A 23,395-nucleotide genomic window follows, 5' to 3' on the forward strand; every position below is an offset into this window, starting at 1 on the left:
GGAGAGGGCAGAGAGAAAGTGAAAAGTGAAAAACCGAATGAGAAAGTAATAAAGTAAAAAAAAAAAAAAACTTTACTTTTCCTTCTTAGTTCTGAATAATCTGTGCCCTACATATACACTCTCAAACAGAGTGAAATATGTGTATGTGCATGCATGTGAATGGATCATGCACTGATAACATTACACTCCTTAATTCCTAATTAATCCTTCTAAACTGGATTATGGCACAGAGCATGACAAGGCCAGGATTCCACCCTTCACCCTGATGAGCGGGGGCGTGTGTGAGGATGTGTGCGCGTGTGTGTGAGAGAGAGAGAGGGAGATTTTAGCCGTTTTTCAGCTTGAGGTCTCATAAGGCTGACCTGTCCTCGGTTACATGATGTTGGGAAATGAAGCTGACAGTGTCTGCGGTCCCCTATGACACAAACGCACATACACATTCACTTACATCATCTCTCACACATATACAATGAGTCTTGTAGACACACAAGGAAACACACATGCGCAAATGTGCAAGGAGTCCCTAGACCACAGGTCTTGAAATGCTTGAGTGGCAAGAACTCTTAGCATTACTTTACACACTTTAAGTGAGGACTCACAAGGGCCTTTGTGCTTACTACATAACAGAATCAGGTCCCCTGACACACACGCTTGGTTTGAAAGCTGCCACACAAACTGTCCCCATGTGATGTGTTCTGCATTTCACTGCAGTCTGAAATAAAACCAGAGCGCTCTACAGACACTAAAGCTAGTGAATTAATTTTATGCTCTATTCTAAAATAAAATAAAATCTGCTTTGTAGATGTGCTGAGAAGTAAAATAGTACCACTGATTCCTTTTGTTCAAGAAAGACGTATTATATGCCATCATAGTAGACTGCGATTACTTTCAAGAGAAATTCCTAGAAAACAGTCAGTAATACTGCTTGCAGCATGATGAAATAAAGCAAAACTTTTGGCCACCCCTCTCTTCTTCCAACAAATCCTAAAATATATAATCTGTACCCGAACCTTTTATGACAGAAAATACAGAAAATGCCCCCAAACGCATTTAAATTTAGCTATTAAGTCTCTGTTATGGTGTACTGTGCTTAGCGTCATGAACATGAACTAACTTTTGCAAAAGTATCAACATTGTTTTTTATAACACAATGACCCACTTTATAACCATTAGCCTGTTGTAGACAAGCTATTGTAGTGCTCTAACAATTTCTCATTAATCTGTTATTCATATTTTAAGAGCCAGGTGTACAGTAAAGTAGTTATATAAGGTTTTTCACAGTACCAGAGGTAATTATGATGAGACCAGAGTGGCAAATGTAAAGTGCACACCATACCAAATGGTTCAATAACATTTCCTTTTATCTTCGTGCATATATGACATTAAGTATACTCACGGTACATAAATATAATAACGTGATTTTAGCTACTAGTCTAAAGAAAAACTAGCTACATGTAGATCAGAGAATAAATTAGTACAGTGAAACTTACTTCATTGTGTGTCACTGTGTGCGCACAGTGTTGAGTTCTCTGTGCTCATTAAACCATGCTGGCTACAGAGAAGATTTGGAGGGGCAGAACGTAGAAGTAGTGTGATGGATGGATGGATGGTGGTGCTGGGGGGGTAAGGGGGCGGGAGGGGGGGGGTCACAGAGGGATAGATGGAGTGCGTTGCGGGGAATTAGCATGCTTTCATGCCTTCTACGCCTCAGTGGAGCACCACGGGGCTTGTTGATGCCTCTAAGTGCTATGCAGTATTAAGCAGACGATCTCTAAGGAGGCCCAGTAGCATAGTGTGTGTGTGTGTGTGTGTGTGTGTGTGTGTGTGTGTGTGTGTGTGTTTGTGTGCGGTGTGCTGACTGACCGCTAACTGTGTACAGTTAAGTACAGAGCCCCAAATAACCTATTTGGAGAACAGAAAGAGGAAAGGAAAGTGGAGAGATTCAGTGGAGAGCCAAACACTGTTAGAGGGAGTGGAGTGCAGCATTAAAATGCTTGCTATGATGTATTCCACCCCACAGAGACAAAAAGCACAGACAAAGAAAGACACAGTATAAGATTAAAAGGCAGAAAAAGGTCTCTGCCCATCACATCTGTTTTCTCACATACTGTATGCTGACAAAGAAAAGGGCATTTAGGACACATACACACATTTATGAAGTCACCTTTTGTTAGGAGCATTGGTGTCATCTTTCCTAGCTGAAAAGTCAGAGCTACAATCAACTATTACAGCAGCCAACAAGCAATATGTCATTATGACCAACCTGAACACCTACACCCTCCGTCCAGTGCTCTTATTTCACCTTTTTTCACTCTCACACTCTCGCAGCTAACTTGACTCAAGTTTCCTCATTTTACCTTACCCCAATACCCATCTCCTCAATCACTGTAGTCGCTTCATGTCTCTGCACCTTTTGATCATTTGTCATTCTTTCATTCCCTTCCTCAGTTCTCTCTTCAATCGTATACAGATCCCTCCTGCCTCCATTCGTCCTTCTCTGAGCCTCATTCATTCTGCACCTCTCTCCTCTTCGCCCAAATACTGCCATCCATCTTCTCATCTACTGAACTAATAAGTCTCCATCCACCTATACCTTTGAAAATAATCTCTGCTACTCCCCCCCCCAATTAGTACATGCAGGTTTCAAATATAAAATGAATACCATGTACATTATACACAATTTAACAAATTGTGGCCTTAAATAGGGCATTAAAACTAAACCTTACAACAACAAATATTGATCTACTTAATAGTAGCAAATTTTCAGAATGCAGGTGTAAACCCTCCACCATCAACCTCAACCGAGTGTTGATGTCATTTTCTGGGAAAAACAATGCAGTCGTCTACATTGTTGTTTCCTTCAGCTGGCTTCAATCAAGCATCATTGTTCCATTACTCCAGCTCCCAAAATATGCACTGTTCCATACTGACGATAAGTGTTTATCTTTCATGGGTGAACCAACTACCTTATAAGACAACAAACAGCTATGTTTTTTAACCGACTTTCTGTCTTAAAAGCCCTACTGTTACATCGAGCCCTACCAATGGTTCTCAGAGTCTGGAAAAAAGGCAAAGCTGCATTTCCGAAGCTCCACACAATGTTGTGCAGCACAGAATATTTATTTTTTATTTATCAGTTAAAGGAAATTTAACTGATAAATAAAATCCATCTTTATGTGTATTTTCTTTTCAGAATCCTTTTTAAGGGAAACAAATGTGGCTTTATATTTGTAAGTCATTACTGGTAGCAGTTTGACTGATTTTTGCTCTTATGGTCCATTGCTTTCACAGTGCTAAACCCTTCTCTTTTTTTTAGGCTAAAAACAAAGAAAAAAGTAAGATGGAAAAAATCAACATGAAAGTTTGAAAGCGTGCACTTTGTGGGTTGTTCAAAAACTTTCACAACTAGGCTTTAAAAAAAAAAAAAAAAAAAAGTAAAAAAAGAAATCTCCTTGGAGAGATCTTTAGAAGTCTCTCCCGTACCACTCCATTCACCTAAACAGATAGGAGTTGCTGCTGAAGCCATGTGAAAGCACAACAAGTTCTGAATGGTTCACTCTGCTCACTACTGATCTAGAACATAACAGTTCAGGCAGACAAAGCATTTCTGAGAACAATGCACACAAAATAAAAGACAAAGGCTGTACACATGCAAAAATATTTGACTTGCTTTAGTTATAGGAGCTGTATGCACCACATACTGCTAGCTTATTATGAAATTTAACATACCTTTCATTAATCTTAACTGAAATGGGGGTTTTTTGTTTAATTTTTTTTTTTGTATAACTAGAACACTTTGACTGCTTTTCAAGGCTGTGCTGTGTCCACACTGATATTTTCATGTTTTAAAGGAATGGGAACAGACAGTTTCGGGGTTAGTCAGGGATGGATTTGTCTATCAAAATGAAAACAAGCTGAAAAATGATTAGAGAATTCAATCGTGTTTTAGACACTCCACAAGCTTTGTTCAAGCAAAGAGGGAATTTTGGGGGGTTTCAGTTGGAGCCTGACTTCAATTTTGAGGCCCAGTCAAGCTCTACAGTCTCTCTGAAATAGTACAACTTCAAAGCCCACTCGCTCAGATCAATACTTTAACTAGTAACTCTATTCACAAAATGACAAATGACTCATCTGCTCTCCTTCTCTCTCTCGATCTTTTTTTTCCCACTTTTTTTTTTTTTTTTTTTTTTTTTTTTTTTTTTTTTTACTGTTAGTCCCCAGCGTCCTGCTACCATCACCCCGATTTGTCAGTCTCAGTTTCACCCTGGAGTTAATCTGCTGGGGGAACCAACAAGAGAAGATGAAGGAGATGAAGGAAATAGGGAATAAGAACAGGGGGAGGGCACAGGGTGTGAGAGATTGCCATGCATTATTGAGCACACAGTACAGGGTTTTTAGGGGATAAATGTGAAAGCGTGTTTAGGGACAACGTTTTCCCTTCTGCCTCCCCCGCACCCTCCCTTCCTTCAATCTTTGCCCTGCCTTCAACATTCCTTTCCCCATGAGGATGGCCACATCTCTTATTCAGTGGGGAGGTTAAAAATTCAAAGCTAAGGAGGAGGTGATGGGGGAGAAGGAAAGAGAGCACCTGAAAACGACCAAAATGAAGGAATGTCGTTAGGGAGTTTTCTCAAGTGCTAATCTAGAGTGCTTCTAGCTTTGATTAGACGTGCATGTGTGCGTGACAAGAGGGGGAGAGGGTGGCATGTTGGTTGTGGTACAGGGAGTCGGGAAGATGGGAGAGGCAGATCAAGGGAGAGGAAGATCGAGATGGTGAGGGTGTAGAACTAAACTTTCATGCAGTGCATGGGATAGTGAAAAATTAAGATGCTGGCTAAGCGATGCAGAACCCACATTGCACAGAACATGACACATGCAGACACTGATTAATAGAGTAAAGGTTTCAACATGCGAATACACATAAACAGGCAAATATGACAGAAGCCCTAACCAACTGGAAATGACCAAAAAGCACATACACACACACAAACTGTGCATACAGTTTCGCACTTCTTGGCCTCAACATCCATGACATATAAACATACATTTTGACACTGACACCCACACACACACACACACACACACACACACAAAAGCAGATTAAGGTCAGAAAGTGGAGCATGGCCTAGCCCACCAAGTCTTCTAAATACCACTGTTGTCTGGTGTAAATGCCACTGGGTTATCTATATTACACACAGCCTTCAGAGCTCAAGACCAGAGCACCATGTTACACCAGCAAATGTAGAAATAAAAGCTTGCAACACACTCGGAGCTTACATTCACTGTGCCGAGGAACAAAGCAAAAGCACACACACAGTTACGCCTACATCTGGAAAAAAAACAAGTACTATGCACTTTAAGAAAGTGTGCAAAGTTTGGGTGAAATTGATAGTCTTAATATGCGTGGTTGTATAAGAAACCCAAGGACATGGTGTGAGCTATTAGCACAACAGTCTAATAGCCTGGTAGGACCCTAATAACTCACTAGCTAGCTAACACAGAATTTTCAGCAGCAGCAGCTGCTTAAGGCTACTGTTAACCAATTTTGACTTAGGAGATTTGGACTATAAAGGATACCTTCAAATGCCTCTGTTGCTGCAATCTATCTTTCCTTTTCTCATTTTACAGCTTGGTTTATCTTCACCCCAACCAGTCTTCCATCATTTTTCTTGTTCCATCGCTCATTCATTGTCTCATTTCATAAGAACCCTTTTACCAAGCAGAGATAAGAGAAGAGCGATGAGGAAATCAGAAGAGAAAAGAGAAGTAGAAGGCAGATGGGGGTTAATGCTCCTATCTTGTCAACTCTATCTTTGAAGTTGCTGCTCTATACAGCTTCATTTTTTTTATGAATGCTATCAGTGACATCAAAGTGGGCTAGCTCTCCTGTGTGTGTGTGTGTGTGTGTGTGTGTGTGTGTGTGTGTGTGTGTGTGTGTGTGTGTGTGTGTGTGTGTGTGTGTGTGTGTGTGTGTGTGTGTGTGTGTGTGTGTGTGTGTGTGCGCACGTGTGCACCATGGCCCTTAGGAATAGGTAGCTTATATCGCAAAAAAGTAAACAGAGGGAGCAGCTGCCACAGTCAACTATAATCGGCTCTTTGCCTCTTTCTTCTCCTCTCTTTATCAGTCTTATTTCTCATTAACATGCTTTCTAATCATAGATACAGCCTCACTTTGACTTTCCTCCCTCCTCAGCACCAAAGTTAAAGCACTTCAAGTTGACGCTTTAGAAATCGCAAATGCACAGGCACACACACATGTAAGAGAAGTGGAGGGGGAGGAAAGAGCAAGAGTATGCTGTTGTGACCAAGAGAAGGAAAAACATCAGGGAAGAGTGGGTGGAAGGATTGTAGGTGTGCATACATATATGCCTTCATCCTTCCATTTCTGTTCATGTTTATTTCCCTCTTGGCCTAAGTAAAAAAAAAAAAAAAAAAAAAAGAAGAAGAAAAAAAGACAAAAATCGCACAACTGAGGACACTTAGCATCTGTAACAAGCTTTAGAGCTTATCACCAATCCTTCAATTAAACACACACACACACACACACACACACACACACACACACACACACACACACACACACACACACACACACACACACACACACACACACACACACACACACACACACACACACACACACACACACACACACACACACACACACACACACACACACACACCAAATGTGCTGGAAACACACATACACAGATTTTTTTCAACTGCTGCACAGTTGTCATATCACTGGGAACATTTAAAATGCTAATGGTAGTGGGATGCGAGACTGGGATGCTGGCAGGTTGGCTTCTGGCTAACTGACCAACTGGCTGGCTGCTTGGGAGAGGAGCCGAGTGAAGCGTAGAAGGCCTATTCTGTCTAAAAACAGGATAATCTCCAGGAAAGAGAAAAGGCAGCAAGGAGATTAGGCACACACAGCAGTAATGCTAGGGCATAAGTACACTTAGCTCATTTGCATGTAAAACAGTGGGGAGAGAGCTGTAACGAGGGAGGGATGGAGGGAGGAATGAAATGAAGAGAATGAGTGGGACAAAACTGTGAGAGAGTGTGTGTGTTTGTGTGAGCATGCTTACATGTGTATGCATAAGCGTATGCTTCTGTTTGCGCATACAAGTGAGCTGTTGCAGTTGGCAGTGAGAACCAACGTGAGCATGCACAGATGTGTTTGAACCTGATAAGGCCTGATGAATAAGCCGCATTTTGCGGCTGTTCCGTAACCATAAAGAGTATGAATAAGGGAACGATTGCTATTGACGAACTGAGAATACACATCGAGGCTTAGAGACAAGCAAAGCCAACCTGATGCACCGCTGCTGTTGAGGGCTTAAGAGGTATAGTTTGGATTTAAACTTAAGCACTGGTAGACAAACACAAAAAAACCAAACATAACCTATAAACATCAAATCCATCATTTGAAGATCACACCTGCTCATTGAAAAGCTAGAAAATATTTTGGTCTAAATATGGGATATGGGCGCCGTTTAGACAATTCTGTCTATGATTAGCATGACCATATTCAAGTCACTGCAAATGATGTGGTCTGATATCAAAATGTGTCCTCAGCATGGACTTGAAGGTTTGCAACAGAATGTGAAGCACTTGGGATGAGAGTACCAAATCTTAAGTTTGGAGCATAAGATCAACAAGCAGCAACAATATACAGAGACCTTCACCTACTAAAGTGGTTGGTCCCCAAATGCTCTGCAGGATGGATGGGCTCACCCTTGGAGATGGGCAAACAAACCCATCATACCCTTTCACATTAAAAGGAGACCGGGTTATCCTTACACTGACTGGAAACGCTGTTCGGGAAAAAATATTTGTCTAATTTGAAGATCCAGTGGGACTCTAGTGAATTACTAGAAAATGGACAGATTGGAGCTGTTTAGATTAGTGCACTTCACAGGTACCACTGTATGAAGAGCCACAGTTATTCAATCATTTAACTATTTGTAGCAAAAAGGTTGAGACAGGAGATATAATTAGAGAAATGGCTACATCCAGAAATGAAATGGATAAGGAAGAATAGAAGGAAAGTGTGGTGTGATATTTTTTCTGTGCTCCATACACAGCATTAGTGACCCTTGCATTAACCCGCTTCTCTTTATGTAACCCCAACCTGAGCACTGCACAATTAACAAGACCTGTAGTAGGCTACACAAGTAAAAACATACACACAGAGATATACCCATACTCAATGAGAAGTTAAAACATATTGCACACAAGCTTTTCAAAGCCAATACTAATTTAGCACAACTGCACCGGCGTACACAGGCATGCACAAACACTTTTGTCTTCATTCAGTATGCCCATCCCTCATTTACTCATCTAACTGGCTTGTTAGTACATCTTTTAAACAGTCTCAGGAGACTGCAGCTCTGACGCTCAATAACCCATAAACCACCATCTAAAACTCTGCCTAATTATAAATAATCATACATACAATTAAACACATACACTGAACAGCTCGAACATTTCTTGCCCTTGACCTAGAGAACAGGCAGCGGTGCAAAAGTAAATCATCTTCCATAACTACGTTCTATTATAATACTCTATTATAGGGAGATCATAGTGAAGGTATCCATTCAGTTTTCCCATCTTCTCATCTGAAATGATTTTCATGTCATGAGGCCTGTCAAATCTGAAGGAGTGACTACTTGCCAATTAGATTTAAAATTAGAAGACACACTAAACTGCCCCCCCCCCCCCGACAAACTGTCTTTGGCCTGTGTTCTCAAAAAGGTTCAAAAAGGCAAATTTAGACTGACAATCATGTAATCACACAGCTGCCATTTTTTCTACCAGTCAAGCAATCAGACTGTTGTAAACAACTGTGCTGTAGGGGCAGGAGTCTGCTTAAGTCATTTCATTAGTATGGAAATATTTCTTCAACTTGCAATGACCTTGAGCCCGTATACTGTAACACAAACAAGTAACAAATGTTGTGAACTCTGTCTAGCAGAAGATGTAATGATCTAATCAACACGGCATCATCATTCTCCATGGCTCTTGGTCTTTTATTGCTGATATATTACATCTCTCATCCCTTTAACTGATTGGTCTACAACCCTGGTGAGGGCCCCAGGCATGCATGCAAACAGACACGTGGACACACACACACACACACACAGACACACACACAGCAGGCACTTTCTTGCTGATTTCTGGCTCATTAAAGTGAAAAGTGAACAGAGTAGACCCCAAGTTAAAACTCAGCTAATACGTGCATGCATTGACACACAAACACCTACAGAGAACACATACACACACCTACAGAGAAGGAAATTGATTTCGTCAGAACACAGGGAGATCAAAAGGCTTATTATAATTGGTCTGTAAATGTGGCTGAGCTCACCCACCCACTCTCTCGAGCACACCAGCATACAGGGACCCTTGTGCTGACAAACATGCATTCATCCGCGATAAACGTTTTTGTAATTTATAGAAAGTGAATGCGATACATAAAGGTGCAGTTATATGTGTAGGTGTGTTATGCAGCGATACACAGTGGATAGCATGACAATGGGCCTCCTTAGGGTGGGAGAATCTCCACCATAATGACAAATGAGGACGACATACCACAACAGAGCACAGAAACACAGCAGTCGAGACTGAGACAGAAGAGGTAAGGGTGTAAAGGCTGGAGAATTGGGATATGAAAATGATCCTCCCATTATGAGGATTAATAACTATATATGCTCCTGGCCCTTTTCTCTCCCGAATCAAATTAATCACCACCGCTCCCCCTAGTCCAGCCTTTCCCTCTGCTCAAGCTTCTTTTATTTCACCCACCACCTCCTTTCTGTCTCCCACTCTCTCTCTCTCTCATTCTTTCGCTAATTGGGCTATCTGAGGTGCCGACTTCAAAAGGCACCTGCTATCAAACACGCTGACTGCAAAAGTGAAAAAAAAAAAAAAAAAAAGGACAGTTCAGGTTATATATACTAATACTAGATGAACAGTGTCTGAACTCTGGTATTGTCACTGTCCACCTGCACTTTTCCAAAAAAGTATTCATTAAAAAAAAGGAAACTTTTTTTTTGATCCTCCAATAGTATTAGTTTAAAAAATGAATTAAGAAAAGAAATAAAAATAAGTAGAAAACCAAGATAAGCATTGTTTCTCACTTTGAAATGCTTAAGGGAGAATGTGCCAAAAAGTCTCCTGCCAAAACTCCTTTATACTACACTAACAACTTTAAAGCCAAACATAGGTCACAGTCTGATCTTTGTACAAGCCTTTACACTTGCATACAACAATAAGGGAAAAAAATATAACTTTCTGGCAGTATAATAGCACTAGTTCTCCACTAATACATCAGTAGAATGTGGGTAGTTACTTATTAGTACATTTTGGTGATGATTCTAAATAAAGCTTACAAAAATCAATGTCAAGCTGTAAAGCTGTACAATGTAACAGTGAAGTGTCTCGTACCAAGATCAGCCAAACTCCACAGTTACATGATAAAGTACAGAATGCATTCTTAGTGAAACAAAGACACCAGTTACTTTAAATGTACCTCAAATCATAATATCAGGCACTGCAGAATCTCAAACACTTAAACTACCTTTAGCTGCAGACAAATTTTAACATAACTGATATTGCTGCAGCAAAATCCAGCTTAAAGTGGACAATTAAGATCACGTCACCTGATCTAAACCACAAAGTTTTCGCTTATCTCTGAAATTTGTGCAGCATTGTGGCATATATTTAGTTAAATTCTGACATTCACTATCTAAAGAGAAAGAAGACTGATAACAGGCCTAAGCCGATTTCCTGAACTTCACCCTGTTTTCAATGCGAGTAAACAGATATATATAGAGAACAAAAAGGGAAAACATCAAAAGTTAAATTACATTTCCATACATTTTCATATCTCTGTCCAGACAAAACAATTTATAGGTGAGCTAAATCTGTTCTCATGTCTTATGGATGCAAAAAAAAAAAAAAAAAAAAAAAAAAAAAAAAAAAAAGCTAGTTGCCATATTTTAAAGCATTAAATCTTAGGGTGAAGTCGTGTTGAGGTTAGGTGTATGATAGGATTTTGGATAAGGTTAGACAAGTAGCACTAATGCTTAAGCATAGTCAAGTCATGGATACACAACTGTGTTAAAGAGCACGAGTGTGTGAAAGTGTTGAATTTTGTCCATGAGAGCTGTGTGCAGCCAGAGGGCGTGTCTCCCACCATCAGCTCTCTGCTCTTCGAGCATGCAGCAGAGGTCAACACCTCTGACCCTGCCCTGAGCGCACTACCCGCCCCCCTGTGTTGTTTTTCTGTGTGGGTGTCTGTGTGCTTGCAAAATCCAGCTGCTGGGCAGCTGATGGAGAAAAGGGTCAGAGAGGGTCAGCGGTGGCTCAGTGTAGTGTCGGTCTGTTTTTAGTGGCTAACGAGGAATGGACGGCACAGGAGGAGGAAGAAGAGGCAGATGAGGAAGAGTGAATCTGCGGTCTCAGAGGTAAAGGGTAAGAAGGGTGAGGTCAAAAGGAATGTCGATCTTGAGGGGTGTATTTAAGCAATTATTTATTTATTATTTACGTGCCCACTAAGTTGGTTGTTTGATACTGATAGGCATGTGCTATGACAAATACACCAACATATATGGAAAAGAGACAGCATAGAATAAATTGATTAAAAGGGCACAAATTCCCAATTTAGTCCCAATGAATGTTTTATTCGTAACTATCAAAATAGATTCAAAACACGCCCAGGAAATCAACAACTCCCCACCCCTCACCCACACAGGCAGACATACAGACAGGTGTGTGGCTATGAAAAGGCCACGGTGTCTTTATACCCAGCACTCAGGAAAGGTTATTAGACATCATCCAGAACAGGCGGCTGTCTTGGCCAATAAAAAGAGGAGGCATGGGCGCATGGGCCAAAGTGAGTTGGGGAGGGGTCAAATTATGGAGTGACAGGCAGGCGTTAGAACTTGCCATACAGGTGAATGCAGATGGGACAGCTGCCAACCCTGACATTTAAGCCACATCATGAGCTAGCATCAGCCAAGCGTGCAAGGACCCTCCTGTTTATGTATATGATATGAGCAAGCGCTCGTGCATGTGTGCGTGTGTGCGTATTTGACATGTGTTCAGACTGAATGTGAAGGTCAGATGGCCTTAAACGCACAGCACATACTGTCCGGGAGTTCCGGGTGTCCTGGTTATGATTTGAATATGGAGGAGTTGGACCAGAAGGCTCTGTGACACTGGGACAAGGTGATAGGAGTGGACAGGTGTGTGTACACCCATGTGTCAGCGCTTTGTGCCAGGACAGCAGGTGGCAAGTCAAAGGACATCAGTGACCTTCTCCTTATTTCTCCCTTTGTTCATTCTCCCTCTATGACCCCAAGTACCAATGCATCTCACCCAGTAGTGAGTCTCAACAAAACAAGTCACGGGCACATTGGGGAGATGAACACATATACAGATAAAGGTGTGATTGGTTTATTCATGAACTAATGTGAGATGCTGTATTTGACATGGCATTTATGAATAATATATGTGCAGTGTTTCCTCCAAGGAGAAAAAGAAAAGGTGAGAAACGCTGGACAAGATGTATGAAGAAAGGACTAAAAGAAAAATGGAAGTGTGCATCTGTTATTCTTACCTTTAGTGGCTGATGGAAGCAGAGCAGGAAGATCGAAATAGACATGAAGCCCATTAGAGAGGGGGGCAGACGTGGGAGAGGAGAGAAGCAAAGTAAGGCATTGTTCATTATTATGAAACACAATATGATAAAAGTGAGCAGTTAAAAAGACAAGTTGCACACTTACTTTTTGTCTGCGAAGAAAACGTTAAGGTAAGTTTGGCAAAGAGTTCGTTATTTTCAAATTGGTCTTCTTTCGCCTTGATCCAGAAGCTATTTTCTGAGAGGTCCTCAGGTCCGATCTAAAAGAGGAAGGGGTCATGTTTAAGGTGTGAAAGAGAGGGCCACTAAATGAGTAACAAATTAGTTGTGTTAGATAATGATAACAAATTGACTCAATTTTCACAAAAATTGGTCATCTATGCACCTTGTGAACAATGAGGAGATAAAGAAGCTCATTAGAAGAAAAGGAAGCGGCAGTAGTGTGAAAATAGAGGGAGAGGAGGAGAAAGGAAGAAAGACACAAAGGGCAAATAAGTACTCATTTTCGTTAATCGTCCCACACTGTCTTGACCAAAAAGCATCTATAGCTTCAGAGCCTTGTGCACCAAAATGCAAAGACTTCTACTTTTTCCCTCCCCCCATTTGGTGCTTTCTCACAATTAACTTTGCATACATTTTCTTCACTTTCTAAACGCTCTTATTAAAAAAGAGAAAGAGAAAAAGGGAAATGGAGAGCAAGTGAGAAAAAGTGGTAGTAAATTTACAGATATCAGGCCTTTCATTATGGACAAAGCCTCAAGGATGGGTATAGGACAGAAAAGAGAGTAAGGAAAGGAAATGTGATATGGGGATGAGCTTAAGGAGCAAGAAAGAAAGCAAGAGAGCATGCAAAAAGGAGGATGAGACCAAGCCTGGAAAAAAAAAAAGTTAATTTAAATTACAAAAGAATACTGTCCTTTCTAGCAGCAATTTAATTATCTTTCAGTGGTGCAGTTAAAAGAAGAAGGCTTATTAAAAAGCAATTTCTGTGACATCCTCGTCAAACACTCTCACCAGAGAGAAAGTGAGGGAGAGAGAGAGAAGCTAAATGCTGATGAAGTCTGTTGAAGCCATTAAACAGTAGCTTTAGGCTAAAGAAAGACAGAGGGCCGTTTTGATGTTTTAACCATCACAGATGAGAGGGAGGAGAAGAACATGAGGCACATAGTCATGAGATACACGTATGAATGCAAGTCACTTTAGGTCAAGATCCCGCTGTTTAAGCTCCACTTTTCATTTTTCGCACGCTGTGACATACAAACTGAATTATTTAGATTGCCTGCCCATTTTTACTCAAGCAGTTTGTGTGATAATGAGGAGCTGAATAACAGCATGTTATGTTAGCTGACAAGCAACACATTTTGAAAATTGGCATGATTTTTGGCATCAAGACAGAAGATGATGATCAAAAGCAAAGACAACTTCTTCTATTATGCTTTATTTTTTGGGCCATATTCAAACATATGTGGAAGGAATTACCCACGCTTTAACTTGTATTTTAAGTAATCTTGGTTAATCTACAATGAAAAAAAGTGTGAAAAACCACCTGCATTGCCTTTTACTCAAAATTTGCAGTATAACATAAGTGATGGACAATTGAAAATTAAAAACAGAGTGAACTGCTGTAAGACTGACCTTACTCCAGTTGGCTCTCTTCAACTGAACCTCAGGCTTGTACTCCTTCTTAGGCTTGAGCCCAAATGGCAGTGCTGGTGGTGCAGGGGCACCCCAGCCCCCCATGCCAAATGGTGAAGCCATCCCTGGACATGGGAGTGGAGGAGGAATACCAGGACCTCCAGGTGGTGGGGGTGGTGGTCCCATCCCAGGTAATGGTGGAGGCGGTGGTGGTCCTGGCATGCCAGGGAGAGGTGGAGGTGGTGGGGGTCCTGGCATGCCAGGGAGAGGTGGAGGCGGTGGGGGTCCTGGCATGCCAGGTAAAGGGGGTGGAGGTGGAGGAGGTGGAATACCAGCATGACCCGGTAAAGGAGGAGCCTGCGGGGCTTGGGGAACAGTTAAGTTTGCATGCCCTGGTAGAGGTGGTGGAGGTGGAGGTGGAGGCATACCTGCATTTTGGCCTGGCAGCGGAGGGGGAGGTGGCGGAGGGGGAAATACAGGTGTTGGCACAGGAACGGTAACAGTGACCACCTTAGTTTTTGCCTCTTCCAAGTCCTTCGACAGCTTTTCAATCTAAAGGGAAATAAGCACATTTAACACAAATAATGATACAGGTTTTTACAACTATTTAATGCTGTGATTACACTTTACCAAAGTAATGCCATTAATACATAGGTTTTTTTGAAAAATAAAACGAGTCATTGAAATGTTTATTTGCTTGCCTAATGAATATTGTTTGTTAATAACTGTGTTGTAGTCTCCTGTCGGTTTACATAAGTAAGCCCATTGCAAAATGTGATTAGTATCCCTGATGACAAGTCAATAAAATGTCCTATGTTGCTGGAATTTACATTAATTTTAATATTGAACATTTTCATATTTGCAAGTTTTACTTCCAATATAAAGACAAGAAAGGAAACAAAAATAGGGAAGCATGATCAGAGCCTGGGTCTGATAAAGTTTCATGAGAGATTGAGACAAATGAGGCACATAGAGAAAACCAAGGCAGGAAGGAATTAAGTCCACAGAAAAATTCAGAAGAAAAACTTTTAAAAAGGAAGACAAACTTCTGAATTATAAGTTGGCTGAAATCAATTTTTCATTTCAACATTAAAATACTGACTACAGTATTTACATCAGTGAGGTGACAATTCTTGAGAAAACTGCCCAAGTCATTAAAGTTGGCAGCTAATAAGAGCAGATAATGGTTCTGATGGAAATCTATGGATTTAGTATTGGGGAGTTTATTTCCTTTATAGGTTCTTAGGTGTATCAAGTGTACATAATGTGTATGGGTGTGTGAAAGAATGTCTGTATGCAGTGTAACAAATTGTCCATGTCATTCCCTTGGACTTTGAAAGGAAGACAGTAACAGACAAAGAGGTTCTGAGGCAGGATTTCTTAGTGAGGCAGCAGATGAAAAATTGGGCACAGCATCACACGAAGGCACAGTGAGAGATCTCTACATGTGAAGAAATCTTCGATGGGCAGTACCTCAAACACAGACAAAGTGAGCCATCTTAGTATGAGAAGCTTGTTTGATGCCTGGCTCGTGATGCTGTTAATGCTTTGGACAACTGTGTATGTGTGTGTTTGTGTGTGCATGTTTGGGCTTTTGTGTAGTGAGATGATGACTCTGCTGGCACCAGCCGCACTGGATGAAGCTCATTTTGGAAGTTGTGTTGGTCTCTAACCGACAGATAAACACAGGCACACACACAAACACAGGAACATCATCATGTGGTTACGAGCACACATGCACAGAGGCAGACTGTTCTGGGTCACTTGGTGTGTTTGTTAGTTTGGGTGTCACTCTGAGGCAGAGTCCAGCTGGTGTGGCAGCAGGACACTGACAGCCAAACAATCCTCATCTTTGCCTCCCTACTGTATGTATGTGTGTGTGTGTGTGTGTGTGTGTGTGTGTGTGTGTGTGTGTGTGTGTGTGTGTGTGTGTGTGTGTGTGTGTGTGTGTGTGTGTGTGTGTGTGTACACGTGCACACAGACACACAGCGTGTTTATCTTGGACTTAAAAATTCTGTTTTGCCCATCGCCATCATTTCCCTTTCTTCTGCTTTCTTTTTAAAAGTTAGTCTTTATAGTCTCATTCCCCTACTTTCCATGTTTTTCATTGAGATTCCTAATCTGTAAAGGATTTGGCTTACTCTTACAATATAATGTTAGTTCTTTCACTTTTTTTTAATGCCAATTGGCAAAATAATTCAAGGCCAGGGGCTTCTGTGTTTGTGTAGGTGTGCATAGATGTTGCAAAACTTTGTGGTGCTTAGACTTACAATACTGTGTTTCTCCAAGCCTTGAATATTTTACTTCATGCAGCTTTAACATTCATTTTGTGTGTATGACCTTCCAGCACATTAAACAGCACTGATTCGATTATCTGACTCAGTCTTTATTTATCCTGTCCTTAAGTTTTGTTTGCTTTTACGAAAAAAAAAAAAAAAAAAAAAAAAAAGAAAAAAAAAACTGGCAAGAAACAGTGATGCTAATATTATATGAGGTGCTTGTGCCAGTCAACTTGTCACAAAGAAGTTTGACACTGGGTTCTACATGACTTCACTGTGCAGTTGGGATCAATTTTACATATGTAAATGTGAGAGGAGTTAATACACTAAAATGCAAACATCTTATACTTAAAATCACCTCTATACAGATTGTGTGTATAGGTTTGTGTGTACCTGTGTTTTCAAGTTGCCTAGCTGTTCCTGTAGTCCCTGGTTTTCCTTTTCTCGCTCCTGCTTAGATGTGGCAAGCTGTTCCTTCTCTTGGCTCAGGTCCTGCAACTTCTGTTCATAGTCGCTCTCCAATTTCTTCAGCTCCACCTGCAACTCGTGGCGTGCCGTCAATTCTGCATCCAGCTAATACATATGTAAAGGGTCATAGTTAGAAACAGACTGTCTTAGTTATCCTAAAAAGCGATGGATAAATGGCTTTACAATTTTTACGTAGTGGTCAATTTCAAGGTTCTTTATCCTCACTTTTTTCTCAATTTTCACTGAAGACACTTGTCTCACTCGTTTCTGGATTGCATTGTCTTATTACTGTGAAAGTTCTCGGCCTAATATGTTTGCAATACATATTCAACCACATGCTACTAATTTTAAAAAGCATGAACATAGCATCACAAAATTAATAGTTGCATACTTAAGCATAAACTCTAATGCAAATATTCTTTAGTATTCTCTGTTGTGCTTAACAGAAGAGAATACTTAACACTTATGCAGACCTACAAAAAGCATCCAACATGACAAGTTTTTATGCCCTGGATTTTGTGGCAAATGAAACAGGCAGCAGTCTCCATATTTCAAAGACCTGTTGAATCCATTTCTTAGTCTAGAGCCTTCAGTTTCATTGTATAATTCACACTGCAAATTAGTATCAATTACTGAGTTAGGATGCTTGAGTGCATTTGTATGAACTCACTTCTCACTTTTATTTCAAACCATTCACCTCCATGGGGGAGAACCAAAAACTACTTACATTAAGAAAAAAAAAAAAATCTCCCATGTATAAATTTGCACAGATTTTTCAGTCAGGACACTTGACAAACAGGATAAGAGTATTTAAAGAGATGAACACATGAACACACAGACACACATGGCTGTTTAATTTGCAGACAGCAGATCCGTTACTCCCGCTGTCATCCTTTTTCCTAATTCCTGCCAAAGAGACTGCCTGCAATTACCCCATCATGCACAACTAGAACTGTGGTGTGTGTGTGTGTGTGTGTGTGTGTGTGTGTGTGTGTGTGTGTGTGTGTGTGTGTGTGTGTGTGTGTGTGTGTGTGTGTGTGTGTGTGTGTGTGTGTGTGGTCAATGCAAATGAATCCAATGTTGCTGAAGTAATGGATGCTTTTGTGGATGTGGCACATTCAATTGATATGATCCCGTGTGAGACTGCACGTCTTTATATGTGCATGAATGAAGGCTAGTTTGAGCTCTCTCTTTGCAATTATGCTGTCACTGAGACAGAAACATCAGGGTAGCAGCACACCACTATCAAGGCATTTACCCCTCTTGTGTGAATGCATGTGTGCTGTGTACGTTTTCTGCTTGCCTGTAAGAATACTTATCTGTCAGGTGGCTGTTAGACATATGTATGCTTATTTTCTTAGTCACATTCTGCACCCCCCCTCCACCAACATCCCCCCCCCCCCACCTACCTCCCTCTTTTTTTCTTTAAAGATTTGTCAGCCCATGTCAGACAAACAGTGGTTGCACAGGATTTCATTTCAATCCCATTGTGTTTGCATGTGTAAGGGGAAATGTTAGCTTTGACAATGTGTGATTTTCTTTTCTGTCTAATATGACTGTAATCGCTTGCAGGCCTCTGGGTTGATCCGTTAGAGTGTGCGCGTGTGTGTGTGTGTGTGTGTGTGTGTGTGTGTGTGTGTGTGTGTGTGTGTGTGTGTGTGTGTGTGTGTGTGTGTACACGTGTGTCAGGTATTCCCATCTATGTATGTGTATAATCTGTTTGTATTTCACCTTCTTTTCCAGTTCAGAGGCTTTTGCTTCGCTGGTTTCCACCTTGGTCTTGTCCACCATATTGTCTGGGAACAAAAAAAAGATAAGGACAGAGGATAGGAGAAGATAAGGAGGAAGAGAGGTGGTAGATAAGATAAGGGTCTTGACAGCACACCTGCACGTGTCTGACCGTGAAGACATCGTACCTTTCAGTCTGGCACATGCTGTGTGTTCACATGAATTTACAAACAGATGCGCACGCACACACACATCCCATCTGTCTCCCTATTTTTTTCCTCTTATCACACTACTCCACGTTAAGATCTGAGACGATTGTGGAGGCATCTCATTACAATCTGATTCTTTGTGTTGCATGCATGCTGCTTCTACACAACATTAACTGCTAAGCCTTTAGTACATACACCTTTGTTTGACAAAAGGTCAGAGCCCATCAATTTCTCTCCGCGAAACACAACGCTTTACTTAGAATTCTTACAGTTACCAAGACTGATAAAATAAAAGACAGATAATGTCTTACTTCCAGACTATTTTGCAGGGGACAGGGTGAGAAGGACACAGACTGACCAACAGGGTACTTTTACAGAATAATTGCAGGGTCTACAGGTGGTTCAGTGCTGAAGGGCTTAACAAGCATGTGCAGTAAAAGAGCTAATTAACATGAAGATGAATGCCACAATGTCACAGGATCAAAGAAAGCTAATCATGATGCCCAGGAGGGAGAGGATCAAGCAGAGAGATAGAAAAGATAGAAGGCTGTGAAAAGCTAAAATAGAAATTGAAGAAGTTATGTGAACTGAAACGTGAACCCTACAGACTGGAAGTGTGAAGTGTGAATCTTCAGCTGCAATGAAAATTGGGCTGCAGAAAAAGCAGCTGAATCTTTGAAAGATACTGCATATCTATATAAGCAAGCAAGCAAGGCAGGCAAAATGAAACTGAACGATTTTCGCAGTTGAAAGAACCTCACAATAATATACTTACCCACATAAAAATTACAGTGTGCATTTGTGTACGAGTTTATTGTGCAATGGATTTTTTTTTTGTGTGTGTGTGTGGGGGGGGGTGAGTGTGTAATGGTAGCTAGGCTAAATGGGACAAACTTCGAATAGAGAGCACTAAGGGAGACAGAATGTAGGAAAAAACTGTGCTGAATTTCAGAGTTCAAAGAAAAACACTAAATAATGCATGCAGGGCAGAATTGGGCTGCTTTCCACCAATAATAACTCTGGCAGCCTTAAAGGAGGCCAGCCAGCTTGTGTGTGTCTCAGGACACATTTAGAAGCAGTGCAATTAGAGCCTCCTGCGGTGAGCAAAGGAAACCTGCCATAAAGAGCACTGAACTCCTGAGACATGGCCCACACCTTTATTTTGTTGTGGTTTAGGTTACTAAAGTCATTGTTTACAACCACCTCTCAAGTCAGCAAATCCAAGTGCACATATACTAGTGCTCACCACTTAACTTTCCAAAAGAACTAAACTGAAATTCATACCCATTTCAAACACCAATTTACTTTTTACTGCATTTTAATGTTTTTTGTTAAATGTATGGTATTAATACATTTAAAACCACGCCTACCAAACCTAAAAGTTACCATGTAAGCAAATTCAAACTTTAGAACAACTGAGTGAAAAAAGTCACTTGAAAAATTGTGCTAAAACCTCTAACACAATTTACCCCAAACTAATGCAGACTCACTCTCTGGCGCCACCCTGTGGTGTTTCTGAGACTCGTGCTAAGATGTAAATGAATGGATGAGGTATACTGCCATTGATACCAACACAGCAACTGTGGCACTGGGGGCAGGAACATGTATGTTTCTGTTTAACAACCCACCTATCAAGCCTTCGATGTTGAAGCTGAGGTTACGACACTTGAAGTCAGGGTCTGTTCCATTCCTGTGCAGTACGATCTGAGAAATACACTCATCTATCAACTTGTAGTATTGAGGCCTGCGGGAAACAGGGAGAGATGGGTTTACAGACAAATGGATTAGGAGAGAGAAAGAAATAAAGAGAGCCATATGAGGATAACATTTGATGAGAGGACAGGGAAAATCAGAACTCATGTGTGATACTTGGAAAAAACAAAACTGTCACACAGAATACACATATTTCATAAGTTTCAACAAATGTATGTGGTTAATGATACCAGTCTCAAACCAACTGCTCTATAAGAAATCTAGCACATATTTTTTTTAGGACTGGACTGACAAAGAACAAATAAGTTCATCTGTGCAGACAAATGTGTGCACACACATCCTTTGTCACTTTGTCTTAGCAACTGAGATTGGCTGTCTGTGTGAGGATGACAGTTTGAGTTTCTTGTCACAAAGATTGATTGTGTTCAAATGTTTTCGTGAGAGTGTGCTGGTTTATGCCCAGCGCCCCATGTCTGATGAAGCCAACTTCACACAGACACTCAATTTTGGAGGTGTCTTATCCCCTGACCCCATTAGATGCTGGCAGAGTCAAAACTCAATACTTTATTTATTCTGTCTCCTTCCCTCACTGGTCTCTCTCTTAGTCACTCTGCCTTTGTCTAACACTTATTCCACTCCTATACTTTAAAGAGGTTTTTTTTTTTTTAAAGCTCAGCTTTATCCATGGAGCGAGAGAGACATCTAGTGTCATTTCTTAAAATTGTTTAAGCGAAAAGAAATAAATTTGTATTTGGCTGCATCTGAACTCTGTCATTCTTCATGAGGTCAAATTTATTACATTTAGACATTGGGTTTAATCAGACAAGGCAGTTTTGGTTGTTCCAAACCTATATTTGGGTAAATTACAATCAAATGAGCATAAACTAAAAATAAATATTAAGCCCTACAGTCTGCATACACAGTATTTTCAGTACTACCAGTGTAATCAGCTACACTTGAGACTGCCCATTTTAAATTCTTGGTGGTTTTTCAAAGCAGCAGGTTCTCTATGTAGCGTTTTACCTCAACTCTCAATTTCTTCTTGATTATTGTCTCAACCTCCACCTTCCTCCTCTTTTCATCTCTATAATTACCAAGTTGTATTTTCAGGCACTCTACAGCTCTCCCTCCCACCCTCACTTCCTGTCTCTCTGCGGAGTCCATTAGAGACCACCTCTATTGTGTTTCTCTAGATCACCTGGACGGAAAAAGCTGAATAGGAGAGAAACGTAGGATGGAAGAGATGGTGGGGGAGCTGAAAAGACTCCAGCTGGGACTATTTGTTTGGACCGGCCTACCTTTTCCATCTTTGCAACGTATCCCCCAAACTGTGTTAAAAATAAACCACAATTTCCTGCCTATCTGATACCATCAAGGAAAACACTAGACAAACACCACCACCACCTCAACTGAAATAGGTGCATCTCTGCACATTTTTGTTCCAAGTGTTAAGGTGCACATACACAATGCAGCACAACTCCTGACTAACAATATTCTACTCCAGTCTTGTCATTTAATCATTCCGTTTCTTTAGCTAAAACTCCAAGGGCTTTGGAAAACACACAGAGGCATTAGCATATTTCTTGTGATAAGAGTTGATGGTGCTCATTTCTATTAAAATGGAATTGGACTTCTTCTTTGCATTTGTATTAATTTTCATGCTTTAGAAGAGGGGTCTTGAAAACAAACAAGAAACGGAGGAAGGTGCTGAAGGGTGGAAGACGTTAGTGAAAGGAGAGAGAAGGAGAAATGAAAGCTCCCTCTCGCTCTTTGTTTTCCTGGCATTTTGGAAGCTTTGTTTCTCTTGCTCGCAGCTTTTCACTGTCCACCTGGGAAAACTGATTTATTAACTTTGAGACGTGTTATATAGCTTCCTGTATGTTGGGGAAAAAATCCATGGACTTTGTTGGGAGTGAAAATAAACTAAGAAAAATAAACTAAGAAATTCAATTTCTCAGTCATTCTAGGGGAAAAAAAGCCTTCTTTTATATTTCATTAAACATAATGGCAACTTATTTTTCATAACAAAATAACATCAATAGGCAAGTGCCAGAAAACAACAGCTTAATTTGTGTAAGTTTGGGCAAGAGAATATGTGAGTGTATATGTGAGTGCGTGCTACCTGGCCAAGTAATCATTACGGATCAGTAGTAGATGCTGCATCAGGGACAGGAAGTGGCCCTCGGCCTTGGAGTCCTTCACAGTGTTGACCAAGATTTCAAATATATCCCTCACATCATTGAAGCAAAAACAGTTAAGGCCCAACAGACACGATCAATAGAAGAATTTAACACAAATATGAGAGTCACATACACAACATCTAAAGAGATGACAGTCAACAACTGTGCACTGTTCTGCACCAACATCAGCTGCATTTTATTTCCACCAGGCTATTGAAGCAAAACATTCAGGCACACAGAAATGTCCTTGAAAGAAAAGCACATTTGTTATTTTAATTAAAAACAAATTGATCAGAAATGCTGTAAATAACAATGAATAATGAAACAAATCATTAATCACTTATCATTTTAAATGGAATATCTACATCAGCGTACAGAGCACCATTTTCAGCTGTATTCCAAAAGCACATTGTGTTACTAATCATTTTTTGGCCTTTTTGAGACTATAATCAAACCTACAAAGGCTGTCGCTGCAGACACTCAATTAGACATTTTTTGATTCTTTAATCAGCACAACAGTTTTCAGCTGCACCA

The 23,395-nt window shown here is 40.6% G+C and overlaps 1 protein-coding gene across 2 annotated transcripts in view; it reads right to left on the reverse strand.

Annotated features, from left to right (window-relative positions):
• Positions 1-23,395, reverse strand: part of LOC116335261 (protein diaphanous homolog 1) — a 95,480-nt gene that overhangs the window by 39,924 nt on the left and 32,161 nt on the right. For both annotated transcript variants that reach the window (XM_039618417.1, XM_039618410.1), the window contains 7 exons: positions 22,804-22,920; positions 20,597-20,712; positions 18,763-18,827; positions 16,957-17,136; positions 14,285-14,836; positions 12,795-12,909; positions 12,629-12,637 (listed from right to left, as the gene is read on the reverse strand). In XM_039618417.1, coding sequence (XP_039474351.1) covers positions 12,629-12,637; positions 12,795-12,909; positions 14,285-14,836; positions 16,957-17,136; positions 18,763-18,827; positions 20,597-20,712; positions 22,804-22,920 — 1,154 coding nt within the window. The remainder of the gene's footprint in view (positions 1-12,628; positions 12,638-12,794; positions 12,910-14,284; positions 14,837-16,956; positions 17,137-18,762; positions 18,828-20,596; positions 20,713-22,803; positions 22,921-23,395) is intronic.

Source organism: Oreochromis aureus, linkage group 2, assembly GCF_013358895.1.
Source record: "Oreochromis aureus strain Israel breed Guangdong linkage group 2, ZZ_aureus, whole genome shotgun sequence".
NCBI lineage: Eukaryota > Metazoa > Chordata > Actinopteri > Cichliformes > Cichlidae > Oreochromis > Oreochromis aureus.